Here is a 19,662-nt window from a genome sequence, read left to right on the forward strand (position 1 = left end):
AAAATATTCCATCTAATATTCCAACTAAGCGCAATAAACAAGGGATTCATGAATTAGGGACGGTATAATCATGTTTTTAAGAGGCTACGGTGTCTCTACGGTATCCTTGAGCATGTTAAAGTATCTGCTCCTATCAAAGTGGCAGTGACAGCACGGGTAGTGTTTTTGTTGTCTTTTTTAATTTGTTTTATTAGTCTCATGTAATACTGACTGTACTTAGTGCTCTTCAAGTGTAATGTGTACATTTCAAATATGATTTTTGTTTCCACGTGAGGGTGAATTGTTGAATGTCGCTTGCCCACGTTGGAGTTTTTGAGCGCCTGCTGGGCAAGTCGTTAGTAATGACCCTCTTCAGCCAAGGTCAAAGTGAAATGGCAAGGGCTTTTATTTCTGGGGGTTGACTGAGAAGTTGGTGTCCTCACGTTCACCTCCTTCCTTGTCTTTTCTTTCTCCTTTTCATTTCGCTTTTTATTGGATTATTCCTTTGTGCTTTACCTTCTGAAACCTTAGCCCTCCCCTTAATGACGGGCCGCTGGGTTCACATTGGGGTTGCTGCAACAGGATGGGGTGGGGGGCACATTTGGTCCGTTCCTGGGCTAGCGAGCCATTTCAAGGTGACAGGGGGGCTGGGGGGGACTGACTTCTTGGATTTTTTATTATTATTTTTTTTACAAGGAAGGGGATCCTTGGTGTGAATAGCTGCCCAAGGTGACTGGCTGCCAATAAAAGGCCCGTCAGCCTGGCCTGGGGCCTCCTTCCATCCCAGACAGAACCTTTATAGGGCCGCTTGTAAGCCTGGCCCACTATTAAAGTCTGTCCTGCCTGCACTGAGGAATTTAGGGCCAGGAAACAAGGGGGCGGGGTGGGCAGAGGAAGGTGAAGTTGGGGTGAGTGAAGGTGAAAGTTGAAAGGCAATCTGCTTCTTCAGTCATCATGGCCTCCAAACGTGGACCAGCCGCACTTTTGTTGCTGCTTGTTGTTGATTAAGGTGAAGAGTATAAACGTTAAGTTTGTTGCCGCTCTTAGTTTGTGCTACACAGCTAACTCAAGTCAAACAATGTACACTCAAATTGTCATATTTACCTCGGTTATTGTGCAATATGGTGCACACAGTCAGTTTGCCCTGTAGTATGGTTTGGTTCCACAAAATGCCATGGCCAAACAAAGCACCCTATGTGTCGCTGAATCGCCTTCCCTGCATTATTTTATTGAGTGCGGCTGCTAAATAATCCACCATGGGGACAAAGAAAGTTGTGACTGTCAGCAGTTTGATAAAGAAACTCTGAAACACAACTGAATTCCATCTCGCCAGGATGTACATTAATTTCCATTCCTCATTATTTCACATTGTTTTTAGCATGTAAAACTATTATTATTCTCTTCCAGAAAATATTTTTGGTCATATTTTTGGGTGTCTTTCTTAATAGAAACAATTAAAAATGAAGAAACTTGTATTTGTTATTTAAGTTAATAAATCCTAAACTAGTACAAAACTAGTTAAACACCGGAAGTGAATCTGCTATCAGTAACTGCTGAGTAATAGAGAAAGGGGGATAAATAAATACGCTCTGCTTCTTTTTAATATGTTGAATGATGTCATTGTGAAGTGCGTGAATGTAACATCGTTAAGCGTGGCCCAAATAAACTCAAGCATTGGTATTTTTTGCACAAATGTGACGATGAAGAGACAAGGGGACAGAGGCCTCGCCGGCCTCGTAAACATGCAGCCTTTGTTTGTTCACATGGGCCTGGGGGTATACGGGCGCGTCTCATTGGACGACCGCTCATGTAAAAAAATGTGAGCTCGTGAACACAAACACACAAAACTCCTGACCAAAAAAAAAAAAAAGCCAAGCAAGGAATGCTGATCCCCTGTTGGCCAGTAAATGTAGAAGCCAATCAAATCTCAGCTGCCAATCAGCTTTTTATCAGCGGGGGCCATCTGGCCATCAGCTAATTGTGTGTCTTTTAAGTCCCTGTCAATCAGCTGCTTTCCTCCTCCTTTTTCTTTGAAAGAAATCTTTTGACCTGGCCTTCTGGCTCCCGGGGTGTGCCCCAATGCTCAGAGAACTTACTTCTTCTTCTTCTTCTTCTTGTGTGTGCAGCGGTGGAGACCCAGAGCACTAGTTCTGAGGAGATGGTGCCCAGCTCGCCGTCACCTCCGCCCCCTCCTCGTGTCTACAAGCCCTGCTTCGTGTGCCAGGACAAGTCTTCCGGATACCACTATGGAGTCAGCTCCTGCGAGGGATGCAAGGTACAACGCCCACAGCCAACCCACAGCCTCCCTTTGCTGCCCTCTAGTGTATAAATGACAGCATCATGCAACTTTAAGTGGAGTTTTGCTGCCAACTAGTGGATAAGTGGCAGTACCAAACAACGTTCAATTTAATGTGCTGCTTTCTCCAGGATGAATGACAGTACCGCACAACTTTGCCTGATGAAAAAATGGCAGTACCACGTTACTTTCAAATTACTTTGCTGCCATTTAGTAGATTAATGACACTATCATACAACTGTCAATGTACGCTGCTGCCCTCTAGTGGATAAATGTCTACCACACAACTAGTTCAAGTGTTGTCCCTGGGCTGGGAGATACCGTAAACATCAGTATTGATACCTTTTATCTGAAAATTGTCATATCTTTGACTGATTTGGGGATTTTGCCTTTCATTTGTTGATCATTATAATCAAAGTAATAATATAACAGAAACAGAGGTACAACTGTGTAACAATATCTGCATTGTAAAAATATAAATTAGTACTCCGTATTTGGACCAGAGGACTCTACTTTCATTCAATTGCAGATCTTGCCTAAATCAGGTCCAAACCTGTTCCACCGGAGGTCCCTTACTGAAAAAGGTTTCAGGGTCCATTTTTACATTTTTTTTTTTGACAGAGCTTTTCTACCTGTCACTCACACACAATAGTGACCAGCCTAAATAAGAAGTGCCAAAAAGACACATTGTCTCACATTCAGGGTTGAGAGATTTATAACGTGAGTGGCAGCAGGTGGAGCCAAACAACCTCTTTCCAAATAAGTCACAGCTTTTCTACCAGTCACTCACACACATTAGTGACCAGTTGAAACAAAAGTACCAAAAAAGAGGTCGTCTAATATTTGAGGTTGAGAGATTTACAACTTGCATAGCAGCAGGTGCAGCCAAACAACTTATTTCCAAGCAAATCAGAGCTTTTCTACATGTCACTCACACACATTAGTGACCAGCCAAAACCAAGTGCTAAAATTCCATTTGGGGTTTAGAATGTGCCAACCAGCAGGTGGAGCCAAGTGAGTATTTCCAAGTGAGTCAGAGCTTTTTTACCAGTCAATTCCAAATTAGCTGTGACATAAATTTGGGCAAGGTATCAAACAAGAAAAGGAGTTATGATGCTCATGTGAGCATGAGGGAGTCATCAATGGTGCAGCTTAGAATGTATTTTTTGCAGTAGTATTAGTAGTAGTTTTTGTACGAGGCAGTGCAGTCACCAAGGTGCTTTACACAGGCAGACATATTGAGAGATTTGTTTGTGATGCGTTTCAGGGTTTTTTCCGCCGCAGCATCCAGAAGAACATGGTGTACACGTGCCACCGGGACAAGAACTGCCAGATTAATAAGGTGACCCGCAACCGCTGTCAGTACTGTCGACTACAGAAGTGTTTCGAGGTCGGCATGTCTAAAGAAGGTGGGTGTCCGTGCTCCTGCTTCTTCAATGACCCACAGCTCTTGAACATCAATAATAATATGCTGATGATGCCTGTCTCCACCTAGCCGTGCGCAACGACAGGAACAAGAAGAAGAAGGACGTGAAGGAGGAGGCTGTGCTGCCCGAGAACTACGAGCTGAGCGGGGAGCTGCAGGAGCTGGTGAACAAAGTCAGCAAAGCTCAACAGGAGACCTTTCCGTCTCTTTGCCAGCTGGGAAAATACACCACAGTGAGTCACTCGCACACACAGCCTTTCTACAGCAATTCATTCATTTTCTACCGCTTTTTCCTCATGAGTGTTGTGGGGGGTGCTGGAGCCTATCCCAGCTGTCTTCGGGTGAGAGGCGGGGTACACCCTGGACTGGTGGCCAGCCAATCACAGGGCACATATAGACAAACAACCATTCACACTCACATTCATACCTATGGACAATTTGGAGTCGCCAATTAACCTAGCATGTTTTTGGAATGTGGGAGGAAACCGGAGTACCCGGAGAAAACCCACGCATGCACGGGGAGAACATGCAAACTCCACACAGAGATGGCTGAGGGTGGGATTAAACCCTGGTCTCCTAGCTGTGAGATCTGCGTGTGAACCACTTGACCGCCTTGCCGCTCTTTCTACATCAATAATCTATTTATTGGCATCTTAAAATAAATCTATTTATTTTAATTATTATTTGAAATTACGTCTATTATACATTAGGATTTTTGTATTTTTATTTTAAAAATAATGTAATGTTATTAAAAGTAATTTAGTAAGTAATTCTTAAATAGTGTCACACCAAAGAGTCCTGTATCAACAAGAATGAATAAAGTCAAAATAGGAAAAAATGTCAAAATTTGACAAGTAACAAATACTATGAGGAATAATGTAATATTAGTAGCATAGGGCAGAAATATTCAAGAAAAAAAATATTTTAATTAATTTTTGGTAAAGCCGTTGAAATTGATATTAGTCTTCTCGCATGGCTGTTTTGGAAAAGAGACTTATTTTCTGTCAGAGGTGTGTTAAGAAGCAGAGTGGCGTTGGAAGGACAAGCTACTGTGCATTCATAGTCTTATCATGTGTTTATGAGTGAGGGGGAAGGAAAGTATGACACTGCTAAAAGAGAATATTGTGCATGTGAACATCGTGTGCAAAGTGAAAGTGACGCAATAAACAAACAACATGAATGCTTGTACTACTTGGTGGAAGGAAGGCTGACTGGACTGACTTTGCCAAGACTATGAAAGCCCATTCGGCCACGTGTCCCTCTTTTTTTCGTCTCTCCCAGAACTCCAGCGCTGACCACAGGGTCCAGCTGGACTTGGGCCTGTGGGACAAGTTCAGCGAGTTGTCCACCAAGTGCATTATCAAGATCGTGGAGTTTGCCAAGCGGTTGCCAGGCTTCACCACGCTCACCATCGCCGACCAGATCACCCTCCTCAAATCTGCATGTCTGGACATCCTGGTACTCCTTCAACTCGCCCGCCTTCCACACACACTCATCAGCCGTCACCACCTCTTAGACACGCCGCTAAAAATGTGACAGTTACATAAAAAAGTGAGCAGCTGCCTGCAAGTTTCCTCAAGTGTTGATTTTCCTGGCCAGATGCTGAGGATATGTACACGCTACACCCCCGAGCAAGACACAATGACCTTCTCCGACGGCCTGACCCTCAACAGAACCCAGATGCACAATGCCGGCTTCGGCCCGCTCACGGACCTGGTGTTCGCCTTCGCCGGGCAGCTGCTGCCTTTGGAGATGGACGACACGGAAACTGGCCTCCTCAGCGCCATCTGCCTCATCTGCGGAGGTAAAAAAACGTTTCTTCTCTGTTGTCTTTGTTCCACGAGACGTTCTCCTCACCATCATCATCTCCCTCAGACCGCATGGACCTGGAGGAGCCCGAGAAAGTGGACAAGCTGCAGGAGCCGCTGTTGGAGGCGCTGAAGATTTACACCCGCCGCCGCCGCCCCAACAAGCCTCACATGTTCCCTCGCATGCTCATGAAGGTCACCGACCTCCGAGGCATCAGCACCAAAGGTCATCTCTCACTGTCTGCACGCCATAACATTAGCATTGCAACATAGCATCAGCCTGTCGGGTTCTCATATAGTCCCACCTTGGGTGCCACACTTTGACATGCAGAAATATACTTACATGTGCAAAATGCATTTCAAAGAATATGGGGCAAACGTCAAATGAAAGTTCCTTGTTCCGTGTTCAGGGGGTTGTAAAGTAGATGTGAGGTCATGTGATGTCATGTTTGTGCAAACAGGTGCAGAGAGAGCCATCACACTAAAGATGGAGATCCCTGGCCCCATGCCGCCGCTCATCAGGGAGATGCTGGAAAACCCAGACCCCTTCGAGGACAGTAGCGACTCGGGAGAAAGCTCCACTCCCGCCCCTGTCCCTGCTGCCGCCGATCCCCCGCCCCCCATCCCTGCCATCAAGCGGGAAGAGAAGAGCTCATGCGAGTCCGCAGTGGAGGAAGAAGAGGACGATGACGAGGAAGACGACTACTGGGATGAGGAGAGGGAGCGGCTGGCGGACAGTGATGGAGAGCTATGGGGGGAGGAAGCGACCACGCAAAATAAAAGCGGGACAACACAGTAGGAGATCATCATCCTCACCTCACCTCCAATCAGGCTCTTATTAAACGTTTACAGGAAGTGAGGGACGAAGCAAAAGCACTAAAAAGGAGGACAAGAATGTCACCATGCCAAAAAGACAAGGCGGTGGTCCACGGCGAGACAGACAGGAGGACGTCTCTTCATCGTCTCCTCTGGAAAAGGGCTACACTTTGTAAAAAAAAAACAAACAAAAACTAAACATTTTTTAAATGACAAGTGACAGAAATGCTACTTATCTTTTCTTATTGTGTCTGCTTTGTGTCAATTATTGTCATTTTTGTTTTGTTTTGTGTGTTCTATCAAAACTCACAAGCTAACAGTGGAAATCTCAGGCGGAAAGTCAGCAATAACGCATTTGAAGACGCAAGTCACGTTCCAAATCAGACCAAAATGGCGGCTGACCGAGGTCTGCAGTGGAGGGGGTCACCTGCCGGTACAGTGTTGTGGAAGACAAACGGGACTCAGCAGGACCGTGAAGCCATAGAGGAGGAGGAACGCAGCTGATTCAGGTTTCACGCATTGACATGAGAAAGCCGCCTCCATTCATCAGAATGAATTTTCACAGCTAATAAATGCACACATCACACTTCAGCTAAATTGTCTCATGCCAAATATTCATTTGTGATATGGACACCCTGTATAAACGCTTCTTAATTGTCCCATTCGCTGTAAGAAAAGCATCGTTTGTGGACATCAGGGATGAAATAAAAGCATAAGAAGCTCACACGCACAGGTCTGAATGTAGCACACCATCTCGGAATGTAAGGATGAAAGACTCAAGGACACAAAAAAGGTCATTTGAGTATCACATATTTGTGCATCAAAGATGTACGGATTTGTCCATCAGACGTTTGCACTGTTAATTCAATTCAATCCTGGGATCTTTCAATACAGCAGAAGATGCATGAATTCAAATGGAGTACAGCAATAACATGCAAACAAAAGTGGACTATTCAGACAATACAAAACAACTTATGGAACATTTGTGTTGTTATGCAATAGAGAATATTTAATGACACAAAAATGACTTTTGAATGAGCTCTTTTTATTTCTGATGTGCCTCATAACCACCAGCCTCTGCCATCCTTCATGTTAAGATATGTGAACATCTCATGAGTTGTTCTCTTTATGCTCCTATTAAAAATATGTCTATGTAGTTTGCCTCTTTATTTGTTTTTTTGATGATGTATTTTGATAAAAAGGCGCTTTGTTGTTTTCACACCTTTCTGTGTGCCGTTGTTTTTATTTATCATTTTATCACATTTGAGCTAAATAAGCATACACACCAAAAACAAACTTGTAAGTAACTTAAAGGGGATTATTAAATTATACTAGAGCCCGGTGGGGGCGCTATAGTACTTTTATTTGAATAAAATACCCCATAAATCTCAAGTTGTGTACAATGTTAAATCTGAATACTTCTCTTTGCCAAAACGCCAAGTGGTTTCTCTTAAAACTGCTTCAAAACATTTTAACTAAGAGACCGGCATTGTGTCTTATTTCATGACTGTCACGAATCAATGTACATAAGCATGATAAACCAATAACAATCATGCATAATGTTGGAAATATGATCCATAAATAAACATAGCAATAGCTACAACTATATTTAAGATCCGTGCAAACCTTCAAGTCACACACTTCATCTTGACTGGGAGTACATTTGAATGTTTTCTAACACACGCAAATGTTCCATGAAGTCAAAAGCAGCATCATTTTCTCCACAAAGCGCTCATTTCATGTCAACAGGCATTCAGTGCCACATCACTGATGCCTGTAAAAAGATCAACATTTAAATGTATTTCACCTAAGGCCGTCTGGTAATTAGGCAACTCACACACACAAAAGAAAACCTCACACACTCAACCTGACGGGTAGAACTGGCAGTTCTGTGTGCTACCACATGGGGAAGCTCATCAATTCACTGCAGGGGAAACACGTAGAATTCCACATGTAAACCTCCAGCCTTTGTTGTACTAGTAGTATTTTCCACTTCTTTGTTGTTGTTTTTTTACCAACAAATCTCATGAGAAGGTTTAGAGCAGGGGTGGGCAAACTTTTTGACTCGCGGGCCGCATTGATTTTAAAAAATGGGGGGGGCGGACTATATATTTTACACGTAACAGTCCACCTGGTATTATTGTATCTGTAAAAGTGTCATGCAATCTGCTATTATTATTTATTATTTTATATTTATATTTAAATATTTTATATTTAAATATTTTAAAAATTATTATTATTATTATTATCATCATTATGCTTGTGCCCCTTTTTTCAGGAGCACTTTGTAAACAACAGACCACATCAAATAACAAAATTGATAAAACCATCAAAAGGTTGGCTCAAGCCATGATGCCAGTTCGTATGTTGAGTTTAAATGAAATACTTTGGAAAGAACGGACGGGCCGTATTCAAACACTTGGCGGGCCGGATGTGGCCCCCGGGCCGTAGTTTGCCCACCCCTGGTTTAGAGTAAACAAAATGGTGTGTGTGTGTGTCACCTGACCACGGGGTCCACAAGTCCCGCAAGCATCAGTTTCTTCTCACCGTGATCCTGGGCGTCTCCTGGATGGCGTGCACGTAGATGAGCATTCTGGTATCCAAAATGTGATAAAAGGTCTACAATTACTGTATTGTTGTGATGATTACATCATATGATACATGCAGCATATACAGTAAACCAAGGATTGTAGCGTTACAACAGGATTGGCCACTCATGACACACTGTGGCATGAAGCTGAAAGTCTGCCATGATGGGGTGCACACCGACTCACTCCATCAGCATCACTGGCTCTCATCCCAATCTCTGCTTCCTGCTTGTTCATCTTCATCCTCTCTTCCCTCAGTTGTTCCTCCTTCCTGCTCAGCTCACTGCTCAGCTCCTCTATTTTCTTTTGATCAGCCTGCACACACACACACACACACACAGAATATGTACTGTGGGAAGAGTAAGAAAGTCATTTACAGTGAAATCATTGTGTGTCAAAAAGTGCTCCCCATAGAAAATCATGGAAGTGTTCCATATGTTCAAGGTGTCCCTAAAATTGGGAAATGAAATAGCTGTATACACATGATATTCATACATTAAAAAAAGTTCAATTTACCATTATTATTTTTAATATTACAAAATACCTTAAAATCATATTTTGAATATGAAATTAATCTATTTGCAATAACTATATAATAATGTATAATATCAAAATAAGAAATATGTATTCATATTTGTTCATATGGAATTAAAACGCATGAATCAATGTATTATAAATAACTGCAGAACTAAAATAATATACAACATAAAAGAAGAAGCCACTTGGTCAGGAGATCAGGAAGACCTGGGGTGATATTATTTTTATATTATGTATGGAATTTAAATTCATTCATTAATTTATATGTAATAATTGTATAATAAAAGAAAAATAAGTGAAAAAATTGATTAAACTATATTAGATGAAAATATGTATTCTATTCATATCCTATTTATTAAATGTCTTATATATATTATTACTTTATATATATATATATCATATATAATATAAAATAAAATGTGATAAATAAAATAATAATAATATATATTATATAATAAAAAAAATAGTCTTTAAGGACACTGTATAGTTGGCTGTTGAGGCGCCCTCCTGACCTCTGCCACCTGTCTGGAAGCTTCTCTCTCCAGGGCCCAGTTGCTGCGCTCCTCCCTGAGGAGCAGCTTCTCCTCAGACAGCTGCAGGCCCAGCTGTGCCACCTGCAGGCGGGCCTGATGCAGCTCGGCGTGAGAGTGGCCTTGACTGGTGCCCAGTTCCCTCAGCTCCCTGCGCAGGCTGTCTGCTAAACGCTCGCCCAACTCCAGGCGAAGATGCAAGCCACGGACCTCCGCCAGCACGGCTTCGTGCTCCGCCTGCAGGATGAACTTCCGTGACATGACCACAAGAGGGGGCTGACATTTGTGCTTCTCACCCACCTTCAGCAACTTTTTCTTTTCCTCATCAAGCTTGATTTGATTGCATGTTTTCTTCAATATCTCTTTCAGCCTGCAGCAAAATAAAAGCAATGTTTTTTATTATCTAAATTATTCCACATTCAAATAGACACCTGTGAGTTATTATATGATTGCATGACAAAGTATTGACATTTCTGGAAATGCCTCATTAAGACATTTGAGAGACTTGCCTTTCCATCTCTGTGTTTCTCTCCACCTCTCGGCCTGCTAAAGCCTTGATGTCTTCCTCCAAGTCTTTGATTCGCTGCTGACTTTGCGCTTTTTCCTCCAAAAGTTGACTCAGTTCATTGTTGAGGTTCTGCTGACTGCTTGTAACATCCTGGATGGAGATAGTAACCAAATATGATCCAACATGATGATGGTATCAACTAATCGGTGAACCAACATGATGATGGTATCAACTAATCAGTGATCCAAAATGATGATGGTATCAACTATCAGTGATCCAACATGATGATGGTATCAACTAATCGGTGAGCCGACATGATGACGGTATCAACTATCAGTGATCCAATAGGATGATGGTATCAACTAATCGGTGATCCGACATGATGACGGTATCAACTATCAGTGATCCAACAGGATGATGGTATCAACTATCAGTGATCCAACATGATGACGGTATCAACTAATCGGTGATCCACCATGATATGAACTAATCGGTGATCCGACATGATGATGGTATCAACTGTCAGTGATCCAATATGATGATGGTATCAACTGTCAGTGGTCCAACATGATGATGGTATCAACTATCAGTGATCCAACATGATGATGGTATAAACTAATCAGTGAGCCAACATGATGATGGTATCAACTAATCGGTGATCCAACATGATGATGGTATCAACTAATCGGTGATCCAACATGATGATGGTATCAACTATCAGTGATCCAACATGATGACGGTATCAACTAATCGGTGCTCTACCATGATATCAACTAATCGGTGATCCAACATGATGATGGCATCAACTATCAGTGATCCAACATGATGATGGTATCAACTATCAGTGATCCAACATGATGACGGTATCAACTATCAGTGATCCAACAGGATGACGGTATCAACTAATCGGTGATCCACCCTGATATTAACTAATCGGTGATCCGACATGATGATGGTATCAACTATTAGTGATCCAACAGGATGATGGTACCAACTGTCAGTGATCCAACATGATGATGGTATCAACTAATTGGTGAGCCGACATGATGATGGTATCAACTATCAGTGATCCAACATGATGATGGTATCAACTATCAGTGATCCAACATGATGATGGTATCAACTAATCGGTGATCCGACTTGATGACGGTATCAACTATCAGTGATCCAACATGACGATGGTATCAACTATCAGTGATCCAACATGATATGTATCGTCCTTACCAGATGCTTTCCTTCTACCATCTTCAATGTGTCACACTTAAGATTCAGGTTTTCACAGAGCTTGCTAATCTGCTCCTTCATGGCTTCCCGCTCCCTCTCCCATTTCTCTTTTGCTTTTCTGCTGCTGCTCCGCTCCTCCTCCATCTCCCGTTTGGACTCCTCCACCGCCTGCTGCAACTCCGCCTTTTTCCTGCGGCTCTCCTCCAGCTGACTCTGCGAACAAACAACACCTTCAAGGAGCTTCCCGAGGGTAGGATGGATGTTTTTTTTGCTACAACCTGCAGCAGCTGAGCTTTGGGGACCACCAGGAGCAGCTCCTCCTCATCTCCATCTTCCTCATCACACTCCTCTTTCAGGGTCTCCAGCTCCTCCAGAGGCTTGGGGGAGCAGAATGTGAATGATCTGCTTTGGGCGCATACTCCCCCCGTCTTGTCCACATACACAAACTGGTACTCCTCTGTGCTGGGGCGGGGCAAGTAAAAGGCTGCCAAATAATATGAATATATTAGACATATACACACCCTTTCCATAAAATAAGACTATCATGGGAAATGTATTTATTTCCATAATTCCATTCAGTAAGGTAAACTTTCATTAGATTAGAGATGTACGGCCCACAATTTAAACAATGTCAAGTACTTACAGTGGTATGAAAATGTTTTGGATGAGTCTGACAGCTCAAGTTCACAGAGTTTTTTTTCTAACTTTCCTACATGCTGCACTGTTTCACTGCTCTGATTGGACTGTGTTAGCACGGAGCAATGGCTTCCAGGAAATATTTGTTCAGGTTTCAAAGACCGCGAGCAGAAGTGGTTGGAGTTGCAGATTCCAGGTGAAGAGAAAAATATGGATCTCTTATGTGAACATGGGCGAAGCTGGACTATCCGCCAAACTGTTGCTGAAGTCCGATACCTTTCCAACGCTACTTGATCATGTTTAAAAGTCAGAAGAGCAAACTATACATAACAATTTATTATTATGTCCTAACTGTTTTTTCTGTGTAGCATCATAGTGTGCATACGGGGGCGTCTTACCTTGCATGCATGCAAATTACAAGCTCACCGACGTCTGTTGCTAATGGCCTTTTTCACCACAATCTACCCAAGTTTCTTTAAACACACGTTGTCCCCAATAAACGTGTAATGACCGCACTTAGGAAATGCAGACCCATGTTACCACTCTTTGAGTTCATATACGGTAAGTCAACCGGTAGCTCACGAGCTACCAGTAGACCCTAACCTCCTTTCAAGTAGCTCTGAAAATGGTTTATACTCCTATACCGACAAAATCAGCTGTTTCTGGAAGATCTAGAAAGCTTTCTGTGCTGGTTATTGTGTGTAGCAGCTCTATAGGAGTCCACAACTCAATACAAAGGATCGAAAATGAGCATAATGGGTCTTTGTAAGATGCTGTTTCGCTCTTTTTGCCAAGCCTGTATCAGACGACAGGTCTGCCTGATTGAGGTAGTTTATACCTTGAAAAGGTGCACAGCAGTCCACTGTGGTTCCTTCAGTGTAGCCTTCGGGAATGAGCGACCAAGAGTAGGTGTGATACTCTCCAAGTGAGGACCAGCCGACCTTTAGAGGAGCAAAATTTTGGCCACTTCATTAGATACACCGATACAATCAACAAGATCCAATGCAATAGTTATAGCATAAATATTCAAACGTCCACCATGTTCTTGTGGGTGTTTGTGTTAATAATCCTGACTAAACATTGTGAGGAATCAATACCTTTCCAAGTGTGCTTTCATCTTTGTATTAACTGATTTCTTTCGTGCAGTTTTTGTGCGGAATGTCATTATGTGTGTGGTGAGGTGTTTGCTGCTACATCGTAACACCTTAAAGATGCCAATCCAGTCCCTGTTGCTCCACTGATGGGCCGAGGTCACACTGTAATGACACTCCACCCTGGTTTGGGGGAAATAGAGCTGCCCCACATTTCGAAACACCACCGTAAACTCAGGACATTGTTGCTCCATGACGAGGAGGAAGACGGACTCCAGTGACAGGACAGCTGAGGAGAAGACATTTGATAAGAGCCAGTCCAGGAATGCATAATGATCACCCACTGGGAGACAACATGTTTACAAGCTATAAGATATTACACAAATAGACGTCTAAGTACTTCATATATAGTAGTCATTAATGGTAAATAAATACATTTAATTTTTTACGGAGCCCATTTTTCTGACAACATTGTACCTGCCGGGTGCAAGCATGAGTTGACGTTAAATGATGATGTAGCCTGAGCTGTTAGCTAACGGAGTTTACTATAATAACACTTGTTGTGTTATTTTTAAATGACAGACTCACATTTCAATCAAAAGCCTTACCTGGATGTGTTGTTGTGTGTTTCTGTGGAGCTGTGAGCCGTGTTTCCATCAGCAGACGCTCAGCAAACTTTGCCAAGCGTACTTTCACAACACTCACTATGGTCACGTGGTCCAAGACCAGCCGGCGTCTTACTGGTGGCTCACGGGAAATGTAGTTAAACCACCAATTAAAGCTCCATTGCCCTATTTGCTGCTGCGAATCTCCGCTTGGGCGTCTCTGTGTGGAGTTTGCATGTTCTCCCCGTGCATGCGTGGGTTTTCTCCGGGTACTCCGGTTTCCTCCCACATTCCAAAAACATGCTAGTTTAATTGGCGACTACAAATTGTACAAACACTATAAAAATAGTTACATGCAGTTGTTCATTCACTAACTAGTCTAACTAACTAACAACTACCACCTAAAATGTGAGGACGTTATTGTTTTGATTGTGAAAACCATTTATTCTGCATTTACAGACATCAAGTTTGATTTATACTGAACTTAATATATGTCCAAAGAACCCAAAACATAGTTTTTGGTTTCCTTCAAATATTTTTTTTCTTCACGTCCTGCGGGTAACATATTTGGTTTGAGTGAAATATGAAAACTCAGCACATCGTGCCTTCTAAAAAGAAACGCAAGTAAAGCATTCATTCATTCATTTTCCACTGCTTATCCTCACGAGGGCCGTGGGGGTGCTGGAGCCTATCCCAGCTGTCTTCGGGCGAGAGGCGGGGTACACCCTGGACTGGTGGCCAGCCAATCACAGGGCACATATAGACAAACAACCATTCACACTCACATTGGACAATTTGGAGTCGCCAATTAACCTAGCATGTTTTTGGAATGTGGGAGGAAACCAAAGTACCTGGAAAAAACCCATGCATGCACAGGGAGAACATGCAAACTCCACACAGAGATGCTGAGGGGAGAATCGAACCTGGGTCTCCTAGCTGTGTGGCTTGCACGCTAACCACTCGTACACTGTGCAGCATAAGGGGGCCCTATTATGTTAGTTGTGGACTCCTATAGAGCAGCTCCACATGATAACCAGCACAGAAAGCTTTCTAGTTCTTCCAGAATCTTCACCTATTCAGCTGTTTTTCTTTGGATTTCGTACTACCCCTAAAAACGGTCTGTTTTAATGTATTCCACCCAAGGCCCGTCTCCAGGCATGCCCACCCCAGTGTGGTTGGTCACACTCCCGAGTGCTTAGGAGGACTTCTGGTTTGTGCCGCTAGGAGCGACCCCCAACTTTACGAGTTATAGAAGTTGATAATAAACGGTGATTTATCTTTTTAAAATGTCTGCTTTAAACATACAGCCATATGTGTTTGATCCCGAAGTTAGGACACTGATAAATTGTTATTTACTGCTTGCCCTTCTGACTCTTCTACAAGACCAAGTGATGTTGGAGAGGTGCCAGGCTTCAGCAAGTTTGTGGGCTAGTTCAGCTGCATAGTGGCCAGTGTAAAATTAAAATGCATTTCTTTTGCTGGTAGGGAATCAGGAACTCCAACCACTTGTGCCTGATGGTGGCGTCTTTAGGAATTGGAAAGAAACGTGGCTTTCCATTGCATCCAAAGAAACACTTTTATGAGCCATTGCTAGCAACCTTAACACATAAGTACAGCTTGGCGGAGGGCAGAGAGCGTATCTGGCCTACAGCCACGCCCATAAGGAAGCCCGCTGCTCTGTGACATCACAAAAGAACAGTTTGCACCACAGACATTAAATCAGAATGTTATGAATATTAATTTATAGATCAACAGCATCAACAGTACAAAGTACAAGAAGTAGGAGAAATACACACAATTGGTAAAATTGCAATTCAAAAAAGGACAATATAATGTAAACAGTTTATATACAGTATATATGTTGTGTGTTTTGCCTTTTGTAAGTAATACAAAATGTAAATCACTGAGGTATTCCAACATGCTTAAAGCTTTAACTGCCTCACCAAGAACCACATATTACACATAGAACCACAGTGTTCTGAAGAACATGGAGGAACCCTTTGATACAGTAGAAAGTCACAGTTGATTCATCCAGTGATTCAGGAAGAACTGTCACCAGTATCATCTGTTTGTGTGGCCTGATCCTTTATTATTGGGTCCTCATACCGTCACTCAGATCTGCATCTGAGTCTTGAGGATTTCATGGTACATAAGCCAGAGGAATACGTGATCTTGGATGGGAGAATGTCTTGGCACCCACCAGTACTTGCAAATATGACATTTTATCTAACAACCTGTATTATCAGTAGTGATGTCATCACTCTATCCTGAGTAATTTAGTTTCAAAGGAATTAGTTGTGATAATTATGATTTACAAATGTTTACTCTGGGGAGGACGTGATGGGAAGGACGTGCAGACGGGTGGAGAAAAGTGCCAGGCGAGATGTATGATGTGAAGAGTTTCAGCTAAAATGAAAGGAAAGGTATACAAAACTGTGGTGAGACCAGCCATGTTGTTTGGTCTAGAGACCGTGCCACAGAGGAAAAGAAAGGAAGCAGAACTGGAGGTAGCAGAGTTGAGGATGCTGAGGTTCTCATTGGGAGTGACCAGGATGGATAGGATCAGGAACTAATCCATCAGAGGGACATTACATGTTAGAAGCCTTGGAGATAAAGTCAGAGAGGCCAGACTGATGGTTAGGACATGTCCAGAGGAGAGTTAGTGAATATATTGGTAGAAGAATGCTGCCAGGTAGGAGGTGTAGGGAAGACCAAAGAGGAGGTTTATAGATGTAGTGAAGGAGGACATGAGGGTAGTTGGTGTGAGAGAGACAGATGCAGAAGACAGGGTTGGATGGAGGAGATTGATTTGCTGTGGCGACCCCTGAAGGGAAAAGCCCAAAGAGAAAGAAGAAGACACCATAAAGTGACAAATCAACCATATGGTTTAGCATGTTTTAAAAAATGATTACACATAGAATTTGAATGGTTTTCTACTACAAAGTAACATATTGCATAATACCATGTGGAAAAAAAATCTACCTTTCAAATCGGTGTTATTTTTCACAGAGGAAATAAATTTGTGTCGTAAGCACTTCACATTTCTTATGTTGTGATTGGTGCTGTATAAAAACAATTAGATGAAATCCAAATCAAATTAGTTTGACCTAAGGAAAGTGGGTCCCTAATAAAATGGTTGGGAAATACTCAAAATATTTTCCAAGTCTCTTGAGAGCTTCATTGGGTCAAAGGATGTAAGGTCTCGTCATGTGTTGCTAAGCAATGAGAGGACACCCAGTTCTGCTAGCTTAGCTTTAGCCACACTCTCCCAGCCCTTATTGGCCAGAGGGTTTCTGGGGGACGGATGCATGATCCCCTCAACTCGCACCTCAATACCTGCGGCACAAAGAGCCCGGCGCGCTCGCTGTTCCGCCACCCTGCCGACACCAATCACCATGGAGACGCCCAGGGCCTCCACGATTTGACACAATGCAATGTCACACAAGCGGAGGAGTTCCTGTCGCTCGTGGGCAGGAAGCTCGGGCGGGGTCATATTCTTCCCGCTGCCGCTCATGAAAATGAGAGGGCAAAGGTTGTGCACGAAGCAGTGGCGAAAAAATGCAGTCGGTTCGCCGCACAACTTTCTGAAGAAGCCCCAGAAACGTGCGCCGCTCACCTCGCTCTGGGTGCAGGCCAGACCGCTGATGCGGCGCTTTGGGTGCTCGTTGTCGGGATGACCGACTGCGCCTGTGATCTTCAGCCAGTCAACAACTGAGCGTACCTCCCCAAACGGTACCTTGGAGACATGAGAGATAAAAAGTTAAGCACACTACACTATACACATTATTCAACAGTATATTTATTATTCATTCATGTGAATTTATTCTTCATACAGTAGTATATTGACTTATTAGGTTTGTGTATTACTTGGTACATTTATAAACATGACATTATTTTATCTTGAAAGGGAACCTTTTCCCACTTTTCTGAACTACAAATGTAGTTAGAATGTAGTATTCTCACATTGAACCATGCCAATGTTTCAGATAATGAGATTTTCGCATTTGGAAGTGAGCCCCTGAAAGAATTTTGGGATGGCTCAAAAAGCTTGTTTTCAAAAAGCATGGTAAAACTGCCCCTTTGTGATGTCACAGAGGAGCGGACTTCCTAATATGGACGTGGCTGTAAGAAACGGGACAACATTTTGTCAAACACCGAGGTTTCACTATACATTATTAGATATTGCACTAATTTAACCCTAACTAACCCTATTGTGTGTGATTGTGTGTGTGTGTGTGTGTGTGTCTAGTATGGAGGGTGGGAAGGAGGGGCTTTCTTTGTAATTGTTTTTCCTTTTAATTGTGGTAATTGTTTTTAATTCCATGTCTTTGCAGGAAAAGTGCTCTACAAATAAAGTTGATTTGATTTGATTTAATTTGCTGTTTTGTGTCAGTGGCTAAGCATATATTCATCTGCACTTGTTTTTAATGTATGGTATGAAATATGATAACAGTTGCATATAATTAGGTAGTAGGTTTGCACACATGTGACTAACAAAGCGTGTGAGTGCCACAACTCACCCCTGTCTGCGCCATGCCGAAAGGTCCAGGATTCATGCCTAAAAACAAGAACTTCTGGCCAGCCTGACAGTATTTGTTTACGTAGCAGCGATGTGTTTCCCACGCGTACTCCAGTGGGTTGTACACGTAGCGGACAGGCTCGCTGAATGTGAGCCCACGGAGGTGAGCATTGAGCTCCAGCTCCAGCTGCAAGAACCTACAAGACGGCGTCGAGTTCGGTTGCGGGACAAGTTTCGTTATGCTTTCCTTTGATTTCTTCTCGTCTCCATCACCTCCTGGTGTTATGTTTCCATTTAACATATTTTGATGCAAGTAAAATTACGTAAGAATTATTATAGTGATTTTAATAGCTGACTCTGTTGTCATTTGGAGCGTTTGTTTTGTCTCTTTCCTGTTACCTTCTTGTTTTACGGACAACCAAACCGGACAACCAAGTGTCAACCAAAGGCTGGCGCAATACCGCCACCTGTGGCCTGGAATGTATACTACAGTTCATGCTGCGTTCGTTGGCTCTCATTGGCTTTGTTTTGCTGCAGCAAGAGCAGTTAATGTCAAACCCGCCGTTTTCACCCGGAAGCGATCGTATTTTACCCCTCGTTCAGCTGGCCTTCCTGTTTTAATATAGTTTACGGTATTTTTCAGCTCATGAAAAAAATACTCTCCGGTTTGGCCGGAGCAGCACAACTACCCATCCTGTTGCCGCAAATCCTTCAAAATAAGTCAGTAAAATAGCAGCTGCGCCACAATAGACAATCTTAAATGTTACGATTAGGAAGATGTAAGGTGAGTGGTAAGGTGTTTTATTTTCACCAAATGTTGATAGTTTATATATTTCCAATAACATTCCTACCTTTGGAGTAAACTTTAGAATTAATCACATGGCAGAACATTCGTGCTACAGAAAGAGAATACAGCAATTCCAATCAGACAACAGTCGTGTTGTAGTGGTTAGCGTTCTGGATCTTGGAGCGGAAGCCCCTGGTTCGAATCTCCACTAGTAGGCATCATCTGTATTCGTCAGGAAGGGCATCCGGAACATAAAGGGCTCAAGCCAATCAGTATGCGGATCATCCGCTGTGGCGACTCCGTAATCAAGAA

The 19,662-nt window shown here is 42.8% G+C and overlaps 3 protein-coding genes across 5 annotated transcripts in view; 1 reads left to right on the forward strand and 2 right to left on the reverse strand.

Moving 5' to 3' along the window:
- LOC131105952 (retinoic acid receptor gamma-A-like) overlaps positions 1–7,481 on the forward strand; it is a 45,276-nt gene extending 37,795 nt beyond the window's left edge. For both annotated transcript variants that reach the window (XM_058054517.1, XM_058054518.1), the window contains 7 exons: positions 2,106–2,254; positions 3,543–3,684; positions 3,771–3,934; positions 4,983–5,159; positions 5,301–5,505; positions 5,577–5,735; positions 5,971–7,481. In XM_058054517.1, the coding sequence (XP_057910500.1) occupies positions 2,106–2,254; positions 3,543–3,684; positions 3,771–3,934; positions 4,983–5,159; positions 5,301–5,505; positions 5,577–5,735; positions 5,971–6,308 (1,334 nt within the window). In that variant the 3' untranslated portion in view covers positions 6,309–7,481. The remainder of the gene's footprint in view (positions 1–2,105; positions 2,255–3,542; positions 3,685–3,770; positions 3,935–4,982; positions 5,160–5,300; positions 5,506–5,576; positions 5,736–5,970) is intronic.
- On the reverse strand, positions 6,919–14,176 carry LOC131105953 (calcium-binding and coiled-coil domain-containing protein 1-like). 2 transcript variants are annotated; one of them, XM_058054519.1, is made up of 11 exons: positions 14,048–14,176; positions 13,553–13,728; positions 13,187–13,289; positions 11,991–12,196; positions 11,713–11,925; positions 10,490–10,638; positions 10,281–10,350; positions 9,963–10,217; positions 9,100–9,228; positions 8,827–8,918; positions 6,919–8,249 (listed from the first exon to the last, which is right to left on the reverse strand). In XM_058054519.1, exons 1-11 carry the CDS (start codon positions 14,094–14,096, stop codon positions 8,222–8,224), a joined length of 1,470 nt encoding a protein of 489 aa, XP_057910502.1. In that variant the 5' UTR covers positions 14,097–14,176; the 3' UTR covers positions 6,919–8,221. The 2 variants fall into 2 exon arrangements, with proteins under 2 accessions (XP_057910502.1, XP_057910503.1); XM_058054520.1 differs by having other exon boundaries at positions 9,092–9,228.
- Positions 14,177–15,926: 1,750 nt separating this feature from the next.
- smug1 (single-strand-selective monofunctional uracil-DNA glycosylase 1) lies at positions 15,927–19,015 on the reverse strand. The gene is made up of 2 exons (XM_058054986.1): positions 18,565–19,015; positions 15,927–17,780 (listed from the first exon to the last, which is right to left on the reverse strand). The coding sequence occupies exons 1-2, from the start codon at positions 18,862–18,864 to the stop codon at positions 17,250–17,252; spliced, it is 831 nt and encodes a 276-aa protein (XP_057910969.1). The 5' UTR covers positions 18,865–19,015; the 3' UTR covers positions 15,927–17,249.
- Between the last annotated feature and the right edge of the window lie 647 nt (positions 19,016–19,662).

The sequence above is a fragment of the Doryrhamphus excisus genome, chromosome 18, assembly GCF_030265055.1.
Source record: "Doryrhamphus excisus isolate RoL2022-K1 chromosome 18, RoL_Dexc_1.0, whole genome shotgun sequence".
In the NCBI taxonomy this organism is placed as follows: domain Eukaryota; kingdom Metazoa; phylum Chordata; class Actinopteri; order Syngnathiformes; family Syngnathidae; genus Doryrhamphus; species Doryrhamphus excisus.

What these genes read in the sequence shown, in the direction of transcription:
- LOC131105953 (XM_058054519.1), bottom strand. Translation starts at nt 14,096, where the DNA reads ATGGAAACACGGCTCACAGCTCCACAGAAACACACAACAACACATCCA. An exon ending in CTGCTGTGCACCTTTTCAAG is followed by an intron (nt 12,197 to 13,186) that starts GTATAAACTACC and finishes ATTATTTGGCAG; the next exon opens with CCTTTTACTTGCCCCGCCCC. An exon ending in AAAAGAAAAAGTTGCTGAAG is followed by an intron (nt 10,218 to 10,280) that starts GTGGGTGAGAAG and finishes TTCATCCTGCAG; the next exon opens with GCGGAGCACGAAGCCGTGCT.
- smug1 (XM_058054986.1), bottom strand. Translation starts at nt 18,864, where the DNA reads ATGTTAAATGGAAACATAACACCAGGAGGTGATGGAGACGAGAAGAAA. An exon ending in TCGGCATGGCGCAGACAGGG is followed by an intron (nt 17,781 to 18,564) that starts GTGAGTTGTGGC and finishes CATGTCTCCAAG; the next exon opens with GTACCGTTTGGGGAGGTACG.